This window comes from Miniopterus natalensis, chromosome 5, assembly GCF_054644295.1.
Source record: "Miniopterus natalensis isolate mMinNat1 chromosome 5, mMinNat1.hap1, whole genome shotgun sequence".
Taxonomy (NCBI): Eukaryota; Metazoa; Chordata; class Mammalia; order Chiroptera; family Miniopteridae; genus Miniopterus; species Miniopterus natalensis.
The window spans coordinates 34,348,058-34,359,180 of NC_142085.1; the positions used below are offsets into that span (position 1 = coordinate 34,348,058).

Sequence of the window (11,123 nt, forward strand, 5' to 3'; positions counted from 1 at the left end):
CCATCCCTAAATGTCTTCACTTGAACCCAAAGTCCCCTCAGGTGCCCCAGATTGACACTACTTGAGAGCAGGGACATCTCACTGGCATAATGAACCTGGGTTTCTTACAAGTGCCATGCGGTGGGAACCCAATAATGTTGGATGAATGAGTTTCTTGGTCTCTCTGGGCCTTTTACTCAGCTTTCAGCAACCTCCAACCTGCAACTCCAGCAGCTTTTCAGCCAAGTGGAGAGTGATCATCAAGTTTCACTCATACTGTCACAGATTTGATCTGCTAGTTCTCCCAAAGCTCTTCGTACTTTTCCTGGGAGGAAATTAATGTCAAATAATGAGTAATAATGTTTCTATGGGACTTAAAAGAAAAACCTCTCCTTCATCCCCACCTAGGCCTCGGCATCTTTGGTCTCCATCCCCCTCCGTCTCCCAAACACAACTGGCTCAGACCCCATAAATAATACCCAAGCCTAGACTCTGCCCATTCACTGAGAGGACTCACCTCTCTCAACTTCATGGCAGGTTCCAAAGAATAAAGCAGTCTAGCCTCCCTTCCCCTGTCCCTGAGCCCTGTGACACCACATTGCTGTTCCTCACTTCTCTTTACTCTATACCCTACCAATGCCAGGCCCATAGCCAGAGCCAGCCTACAGAGTCTTTGGGTCCCAGACTTTAGAAAAACATGCTTAGTAACTGCCCAGTATTGTGCCAATAAATGCTTCCCAGGTATTCTCATTTAATCCTCACATTACCACAGGTGAGGTATCAGTTAGGATACATCCGGCAGCAGGTATATAAAAACCCTGGCTGAAACAACCTTAAACATAAGGACATTGAATTATCTGACATAACTGAAGGCCAGAGGTATGGTGGCTCTAGGCAGAGTACAATATGCTCAATTACATCATCAAGACTCCAAGTTCCTTCTCTGCTTTCCTCCTTGTCAGCAGGACATTACTGGTGGCTCTTCTCACTGTCCGTAAGACAAATGCCAGTGGCAACTGATGCCACATATCTCCTTGATCTCACCTAACAGAGGAGGATGTGGGGAAGCCCTTTACCCAACAGTGGGACATGAATCCTTTCCTGACACTTGTTAGACTAAGACAGGTCACATGCTCATTTCTGAATATAACAGTCACCACATGTATTCCCTGATCGGCTTAAGCCAATAAGAACCCCTACTCCCCACCTTTGAAACTAGGGAGACCCACAAAACTGTAATTCTGTTAGAAGAAAGTCAGCAAATGAATGTAGACAAAATATATAAGTATATTTATTATACCTGTACAGTTACAGGTAGCTACTATTAGATGAGAGAATGCATTGAGAAATCAATAACTTGCCAAAAGTTGTAAAGCTAGTTAGTGGTAGAGCTAAGATTTAAATGCATATGCAGGATGTTCCAAAAAAACTGTATACACATTTTAACAGTTGATAGCTCAATTTTGAAAATGAAATGTATTTTAATAAAACTTAGCTTTATAATTATTCAAAGTGTGTGTATACAGTTTGGGGGGGACACCCTATAGTCTTACTCCACTGTTTGGGATATTAACTCCTACATTAATGTCTGAGTTGCGCCCACACAGCAATCCTTGGTGACTCGGATTTAGAGATAAGAATTCTGCCCCAAGAAGGCAGAATGTTAATTTGATAAGTTTTTAATTTATTGATGGGGGGAAACAGTGATTTCTTGTTCCACCTATTTATGCAGTCAATGGCTGCTTCTTGTATGTGCCCTGACCGGGGATCAAACCCACAACCTTGGCATTTTAGGGCGATGCTCTAACCAACTGAGCTACCCAGCCAGGGAAATTTGATAATTCTTAGTATGAAACTTAAATGAGGGAGAAAATAGTCTTTTTGCAAGTGTCTTTGCCAAAAAAAAGATTAATTTATGAGCCATTGATCTTTAAATTATTTATTAGGAAATAAATGTGACATTCCCTTTAAGAATAGTATGGTTTGGTTTTCTTCCAGACAGATTCATGACTATTTCTCTACCATGCACCTCATCTAACTTTTGCTTAATAACTGGCCAAAAACCATGACATTAGCAAATCTTGCTGGCTTCATAACTATCTTTCAAATTCAAGCATTCGGTAGCACTTTCACCACACCCGCCACTGTGGTCCAAGTCACCGCCTCCGCTCGCCTGGAGTGCCACAGTAGCTCATGCGAGACGCAGGCTGAAGGGAAGAGTTCAGCGAGGACGCATTCCGCTTGCCACAAGCTTGGGTAGAGAGCCAAAGATGGATTTGGCATTCAGGAAAGCGCTAGAATGGAGATTTAGCAAGTCTTACTAGCAATTTATTCATGGCTTTAAGGGAACCTCAGGATCCTTTGCTCCAGAAGCCCCCTTCCCAATCCCACCCCCAAACTCCTGGCAGTTGGGGACAGTGCCTGGGCACCTACGTTCACCAGGCTGCCTGACTGCCTAGTCCCCAGGTAGCTGGGGTGAGACCACTTTCTGTCTCCATCTAGACATAACCTTCCACACACTTTTCTTCTCTCATTTGTCTGTCTTTTGAGGTACAGGGGGCTCCTGGGGAGTCCTAGAAGGGTCCCTTCTCTTCTAGGAGCCCCTGTTTTCAACTCAGAGCAGCCTGACCAGGCTCCAGGTCTGAGAGAAGCAGTTTGTGAAAAAGCTGCTTTATCTGTTTCAGACTCCTTTATTGGGCTGTCCCCAGGGGGGTGCACAGTTGGCTGGTGGTGGCTCCCCATATCTCAGCCCCCACTGGGCCACCATGAGTCATTATCCAAAGGAAAGAAGACAGTACATCAAAGGCTTTGCACACTGAGTCTCTTATTTTATTGGATATCTTTGCCCATAGAACACTTTCTTACAGTTAGGAGACATGTCTCAAATATATGCCTAAAAGGCCTGAGACAGGATTAGGCTACAAATTCAAACTTCGGTCAACAGCCTTAAGAGCTTCCTCCCCAAAGGCCAAGCAAAACTTCCCTCACATCTCAGCTGCCCTGGGGAGGTCGTTCTTTATTACTGAGAGTGAAATCTAATGGAATCCAGAAGAATCAGTCAACAGGAAAGGGGAAGCCTGAGGAGGCCTAAGATGGACAGGCCTGCCCATCCTGACCGGCAAAGTCAGGGTCGTGGGATGCAGCTGCGTGCTGGGGGCAGCTGCCAGGTCATCCTTGGTCATGGGTGGCTCCGGACGCTCCACAGCATCCTGAGGCCTTCGTAGAGTCTCCTCGTGAGGCAGAATCCACAACTGGGCCCCCAGGGCAGGCCAGGACTCCCAAGGGAACTTGGAGGGGTGTTACCCCAGCCAGGGCCTTCCTGGCTGTCCCATCCCACAAAGGTAGCTGTGGATCCAGCCTCTGCTTCTCAAGGGCTCCAAGGAGCACCTGGATTCCCAGCCACACAAGAGATTCTTGAAGAAACTAAGACACCGCACAGCTCTACCATCAAGGCCTCAACCACTATCAGCCACTCCGGCCTGCTGGTCAGAGTCCCCGTTCCCCATGCTCCAGGTCATGAGGAACAGCCACTGCCTGGCCTCAGGTGGCCTAACTACAGTGACGCGTCTGGCCTGTGGCTGTGAGCCACCCCTCCAGCTGAATAAGGGTATGGCCATGCCCTTCCAGACGGCAAAGGTCCGCATCCAGGTGGCCTGCGAGTCCAAAGGGGACTCCTAAACTACCAGCATGGGATAGGGACATTCTTGGGTAAGGACCTGGGACAGATGAAAGGTTGGAAGCCCAGAAGAAAGGGGGGGGAGGGGCTTGGGCAAGGGCTCCTCACCGAAGATGCTCTCCTCCTGCTCTTCTTCCATGTAAAACACCAATGGAAGGTAAAAGTTCTCAGGCATGGTCCACCATGGCTCCTCTCTCCAAGCCCTTGTTTTCCATGTTCTGAACTGCTCCTTCCTGATCCAGAATAGGGACAAGCTCCAGAAAGCGGTCAGAAAAAGACGCAGAAAAAGTCAGCAAAGGCCCAGGCCCTGTACATCTAGTTTAGCCCACCTCTTGGAACACCTCAGGGAGGGGCAGCTGATGCCTCCAGATCTTCTCAAGAAAATCCATTCCAATCTTAATCTTTAATCCTTTCATGCCAAATTGGATTATCTGATTAGTTCTTGCCTCTACAATTCCCAGATACTCAAAATTATCTTCATCTAATTTCAAGATATTTTGGAGCAGACCCACCAGGCAGGGGTTGGGAAGGTTCCAAAACGGCCTCCCTAGATTTGGACAGATACCGTTTTAGTCTGTTTGTGCTGCTATAACAAAATATCATAGACTGGGTGGCCTATAAACAAGTATTTATTTCTCACAGTTCTGGAGGCTATGTAATCATCTATAACCACTATGAAACTTTAAAATAGTTTATTGGACTGCGTGAGCAAAGGTAGTGTCATTTATGACTTCTGTTAGGGTCAGAGACAATTTTGGACCACATTTTTAAATTGTATTATTCCTACTATTAGAATTGGAGCACCCAGAGTATAGATGAAAAGGCCAGCTGTCTCTCTTGCAAGCTTCCTGAATAGTCCATGCTTCCCTCATTTCAGGACTCTACCTTTCTCAGAGAAACAGTTTCCTGTAGGAGCAGGTATTTCAAATATTGAAAAGTCTGTAACAGTTACTCCATATACACAAGAAAGGTTTGTGCAGCCCTGTAACAGTTACTCCATATACACAAGAAAGGTTTGGCAGGGTAGCTCAGATGGTTGGAGCATCATCCCGATACGTCAGGGCTTCAGGTTCAATCCTCAGTCAGGACACAAATGAGAATCAACCAATGAATGCATAAATAAGTGGAACAACAAATCAATGTTTCTCTCTCTCCCTTCTTCTCTCTCTAAAAATCTATAAAAAAAACATATCTTTGGATGAGAGGTAAAAAATAAGAGGAAAAATTTTTTTAAAAGATAGGTTTCTGTAATAATCAGGTGAAAGCCTGATGTCCACATAAAGAGTATTACCTTCGTGTTGCACAAACGAAACAGGAAAACAAGTATCATGAATCACTGTGAAAGTGAGACACTTATCAGTCTCTTCACATAAGGCCTGGGCAGAGGCTGGGGAGTCACTGAGGATAACAGATTGATGTGGCCTCTATAGTTGTTTCTGTTCCAGTAAGCTTGCTTCATAAGTGAGCATAAGTATTTTGTTATTTGGGGGTCAATGTCCAATTTTGATAGGATTAATACTGTAAGAAAATTCAAATTCCAAGAGGGATCTGTAGAAGAAGAAAACCTACCATTTATTTATTTGTTTGTTTGTTTTTGTTAATCCCCACCCAAGGATATTTTTTCTATTGATTTTTTTAGTTGCTTTTTTAAAAATGTATCTTTATTGTGGAAAGTATTACAGATGTCCCCTTTTTCCCCCTCATTGGCCCCCTCCACCCTGCTCCTGCCCCCCTCCCCAGTCCTTCGCTGCACTATTGTCTGTGTCCATGGGTTATTCATATATGAGTGTGGAAGGGAGCGAGGGAGGGGGAGAGAGAGAAAAAAACACCAATTCGTTGCCTCCTGCATTCAGAGATCAAACCTGCAACCCAGGTACGTGCCCTTGACCTGGACCCTTCCGTGCGAGGGACTACACTCTAACCACTGGGCCACATGGGGCCAGGACAGGAAAACCCACCTTTTAAAAAAGTATTGAAGCCTGGCCAGCATGGCTAAGCGGTTGAGCTTCAACCTAGGATCCAGAAGATCAAGGTTCAATTCCTGGTCAGGGCAAATACCCAGGTTTTGGGCTCAATCTCCAACAGGGGGCATGCAGGAGGCAGTTGATCAGTGACTCATCATTGATGTTTTGCTTCCTCTCTCTTCCTCTCTCTTAAATCAATAAAGATATATTTTTCAAAATAAAATAATAAAATAAAATTTAAAAGTATTGAAAGTATCAAATTTTTGTTAGTCAGATCAAGTAGAGGATGACCAATCCATTACCCAGTTAGATTAAGAACAAGAGCTATAGCCTGAGAAAAACACGCAAGAGAGTTTTGCATTTCCTTGGGTGGCAGAGAAATACTACAGAGGGTTGAGATAAAATGTGTTATGTGGAAGAACTGAGAAACTTTCAGTTGACCTCTAGGGGGCACCAAAATACAAGAATAAGTAGAGCAAAATGAAAACAAGAAAGGCAGCGATATCAAAAAAAATCTATCCTGTTTTATTGCCTTGAGTGGAATCTATCCACTTCATGACAAATTGGCTTGATCTGAAGGTCTTGGTTTGTCAGTCTTCTTCCAAAGATCATTTACATCTGGAGGACACATGCATTTTCAGTTTAAGTATTCCCAATGAAATCCTTTATATCAAAGCCAAGGGTAGTATTTCCCAATTTTGGGAACTTGTGTATCTTTCAGAAAACTAAATCTCCAGGTTTCCCGTCATGCAGTGACTGATTGGGTGGATATTTGGGAAATATTGCATAGACCTATTAATGGTAAAGCTGTATGCATAGAATGAGTCCTTTGTAATACTTAGAATTGTAAGCTTGCAATATGACAGAGTATAACTTCAAAAGCAAATTTCTAAATGAATTCTCATGAATCCCAGGAGTTGATCTCATTGTCATCAAGACTAATAGCAATTCTCAGACCATGGACATTCAAGGGTCTTGGAGAGAATTTATTCTCAAATTTAGTTTTAGAATTCATTTCTTCACCCTGGCCAGTTTGGCTCAGTGGTTAGAACATCAGTCCTGGGCCTGAAGGGTATAGGGTTCTATTCCTGGTCAAGAGCACATACCTGGGATACATCGATGTTTCTCTCTCCCCTTCCTCCCTTCCACTCTCTCTAAATATCAATGGAGAAAATATCCTTGGGTGAAGGTTAACAACAACAAAAAAGTAATTTATTTTTTCTTTCTATTTTTTTCTCAATATCCATTGGAAATAGTGAAGTGTTTGTTTTTAATAAAAGACATTTTAAAGCTGTTTTTTAGTAACAACCACAGTGAAATGCGTGCCCTACATCACTGGAGACATCCGCTGGAATTCCTTAGGCCCAGAATAACAACCGAGCAATTTACCGTCAGAACCTTAGCTATCCATCAGGAATACGTTCACTCTGCCCTGAAAATAAACGAGCAGCAGCCAGGCCATATTCACAAGCCTTCACTGGGGGCAATTGCTTTGCTCGGTGCTGCTGCTTTAGCACAGGGGTTAGCTTAGGTATTTCTTCCCGATTCTGGGACATTACATTTTGAATGAGCCTCCACCTTTTTATTATGGTTAACCCCTTGGGAACAGCAAAGTTTCTAAAAGTTCTTTAATTTCTTGTCATTTTTTATGGGATCTGCACAAGAGGTTAAAAAAATAAAAAGGGCCTGGTAGGGCGTGGCTCAGCGGTTGAGCGTGGACCTAGGATCCAGGCGATCAGGGTTCGATTCCCGGTCAGGGCACAAGCCCGGGTTGTGGGCTCGATCAACAACTCTCTCATCATTGATGTTTCTATCTCTCTCTCCCTCTCCTTTCCTCCCTCTAAAATCAATAAAGATATATAAAAAATAAAAATAAAATAAATAAAATAAAAAGGGCCCCTGCAGGTTGGCCGGGTCCTCTTCTAGAACCATAGAGTCCAGCATCTCTTTGTCCAACACTGCTTGTCTCACTCCACACGGGTGTTGATCTTGAGAACACTACCTAACCTCTCGGCTGGGGAACTCCACCGGAGACCATTCTGAACAACAAACCTCGTTACACAAATCCGAGGCTGGAGATGGAGAAGTAAAAGATGACAACAAACCTGCCCTGCCCAGTTAACATACTGGTAATAAAGTGCAGAGGCTGTGAAGGACATGGAAATATGAGAGCAAGACAGAAGCGGAGAGGGCTTCCCAGCTTCAGTCACGCCAGCTCCGCTCACATTTTTATCCTGCTCTTCGTCACTGTCAAAATTGCTCACCGCAGAAACAGAAAGTTTAAGAAGAGGAGGCAGAAGAAAATGTCAAAGTGATGCACAAAGAAATGGATTTTCCCCTAGGGCCCCCAGAAAGGAATGCAGGCTGCTGACACCTTGATGTTGACCCAGAGGGGCCCATACCAAACTTGTGACTTACAGAACTAGGAGATCATAAATTTTTGTTTTATGAAGCCACAAAGTTTGTGGTAATCTGTAATACCAGCAATAGGAAGTTAATACACCAGGCCTCAAGAGAGATTAAAGAAGCTAAACTGATAGTTGGGAAGGGAGGGCAGCTATTTGAAAACAGATTAGTCATCTGGCTCTAAGAAAAAAAATATCTAGCTAAGATAATGTAGATTTATTCATCAAATGCTAAGATATTAGGACTAGGCAAGAACCACGTAAAACTAAAAATGGTTAAATAAATAAAAGTCGGTATCACTCAAAAGAATGATACTGGGAATGGGGAAACAGACACGTACACTGTCAAGGCATAAAGTCCAGCTGTGTGGTAATACTTGTGCATCAGATGTTTTTAAGATGTTTGCAGTGACTTAGGGGTAAGAATGTTTAGGACAGCATTATTGAGAGTGAGAACAAGGCATTTTGGTACATTCACTAACAAATGGTAATATAAGTTGCTGTAGGAAAACACTGATTGCCATGGGGATATGTTCACAGAAAAATTATGCTATACAAAAAACACCTCTCAAAACCAATATAATTTTATTAACCACTGTCACTCCAATACAGTCAATAAAAAAGAAAACAAAAACTCTCTATTTCCAAAGCTTCTTGAAATGGACCGATCCAATTGCGTGTCTACACAAACATTTAGTTTTTTAATCTCTTGTTAGCTGGCAAGCTCAAGTGAGGGAGAAGAGACACTTGAGCTGATTTAATTTCTGGGAGAAGGTGATATTCTAACGGTGAGTTTCTCTGTACTAGATAGAATACTTGAAAATTCTAGCTTACATTTTTAAGTATTGACCATTAACAAGCAACATTAAATAATCTTTTGTTTGTTTTTAGAATTTAAAGTGAAAGAGAGTTGATTAGTGGAGTGGGACAGAGAGAAAGCTACTCCACAGGCAGAGCAGCCACATTAAACAATCTTAGCAAAGGACTTTTGGGCCAAAAAACCCCAAAAAACTGTACCCTAATATTGGTGAAATAATCATGAACTCTCAAGTAAGAAAAGGGAGTTGCCAAGAGAGTTAACAAGGACATTAACAAACATCCAGGGGCTTTAATGTATCCCATAAAGTGTATTATGAATGTCACCATTTGACAAAGAATTTTCTTTTTTTAAGTTGATGTGTTGACAGTTATTGTATCAGTCCAAATAATGAAAAAGAAGTTTTTGTTTTAAGTTTAAAATTACACATCACATTGTTATAAATAATTAACTCAGGAAAACTCAACTTTTCATTTGTCAGTTTTTTATATTATTCTAATTTGTTAACCAAAAAAATATTACTAATGTATTTGAATTACTCAAAAGCTGGAGATTGTCAAGCAAAACTGAATAGCCCTGTTTTTCTTTCTTTTATAAACTAAAAGAGCAAAAACCAAAGTACAAGACATCTTAATAGTTTAATTATTTTGGATTTGAGACCTGAATTTTAGGAAAAAAATAAGATGTCTTAGACTAAAGTGCTAGTGTTTGAAATAGCAGAAAACTTACGAATTTGGGGTATATTTTGAAGACAGGACCAGCAGGATTTTCTGACGTCAAGATTTTGGGAAAGTGGCTCAAAGTTTTTAAAATCCAGATTTGACACTGAGAGGTACTCTTTAGTCTCTTTCTATTTTCTCTGTAGCAGCTACGATTTATTTATTTATTTTCAGTTTCTTTATCTTTATTGTTGAGAATATTACAGATGTTCGCTTTTTATCCCCATTGATCATAGCAGCTGCAATTTAAAGATGCCCCACCTTTAGCATCTGAACATGTTTCCCCGGGGTGGTGCTCAGATAAGAGGGGTGCTCAGATAAGGGGGGAGCTCAGTACCAGGAAGAGATGTGTGTAGGCTGGGAGGGCCAGCTGGGACCAGCTGGTGGCCCTGTAAAGCCTCCCGTACACCCACACAACCTTTTTGTGTTTCATGCTAGGAGTCCAGGAGCAGAGGCTGTGAGAGAAGCATGTTACCTTAATGTCTGCACGGGGAAAGTAGTGGGGACCGAGATGACACCTCCTAATCCACCTTCCATGTAAGGCAGTCAGATGGCGGCTCAGCTATTTATTTGAATCAAACTGAGATTTTCTTTTTGGTACACTGGGTTTTGGTAGTAGGAGACTGCTTTTAAGTGCCAATCATTTGACTTTTCCTATCCAACCCGTGCTGTGAGGCTATTTGGTGTTGCACATCACTGTCTGAAATTTGAGGGGTTTCTTTTAAAATAAATTATTTTCCTGAGGTTCCCTATTGTGGCCTTTATGTTGGGGGGTGGGGCAAAAAAATAAAAATAAAGTTTCAAACATTTGTAAGTAACACCAGTATTATCCAGAGACTTGGATGTCTCCTTTGAGAAAGCTGACCTTGTAGTTAGCTCTGTATACATGTGGACATTTACTTTCTCCAACACTAGCCCTTTGGTGATATAAAGCAATGGTTTAACTTTTGTGGTAAAGCTAAAAAGAAATAATCAGATTCAAGGTAGAAAATTATCTTTGGGGGGAAAAAACACTAATCAATTTATTCATGTAAAATTACACAAACATAATTCCAGAGTATCACAATGAGACCGGAACCAGTCAGAAATAGTGTGCTGTGGATTACCGAATGCCAGTAAAGCCCAGTCTTCGTTACCTCATGATTTAGAGCAATAAGAAACACAGGTTCGCAAGTACAACCTATGGAGTGAGTAATCAGCTTGACTTCCTAGTCCTCTGAGTGTGCACAGCAACAAGGACAGGGGCCTTAGCTCTTGGATTTGCCTGTTTCCTGATGGATGCAGACTCAGAACAACAGCCCCATCTAAAACTGTAAGTGTTAATAATTTTCTGATTGCAGAGTTTTTTTAAAGAAAAGATGCTAACAAATGTGCATTCAAAATATAGTTTCTATCAAATCCCATATAAGATTGAGACCAGCTGCCACTGCCCATTGCTTCCCTGGTTGCAAGTCTCTTAGGGTCCCTTGAAGTTTAGGAGATACCTGCCTGTGGGGGAAGAGAGGAGGGAGGAAATGGCATGAGTGTGCTCCCTGGAGGGAGAGCTCTCTGGGACCTTAGTTT

At 42.3% G+C, this 11,123-nt stretch overlaps 1 protein-coding gene across 1 annotated transcript; it reads right to left on the bottom strand.

Moving 5' to 3' along the window:
• Positions 1–3,434: 3,434 nt before the first annotated feature.
• On the bottom strand, positions 3,435–10,701 carry LOC107531607 (KH homology domain-containing protein 1). Its single transcript, XM_016205728.2, is given in 4 exon segments — positions 3,435–3,540; positions 3,542–3,632; positions 3,764–3,888; positions 10,697–10,701. Coding segments are annotated over 4 exon segments (327 nt in total).
• Positions 10,702–11,123: the final 422 nt, after the last annotated feature.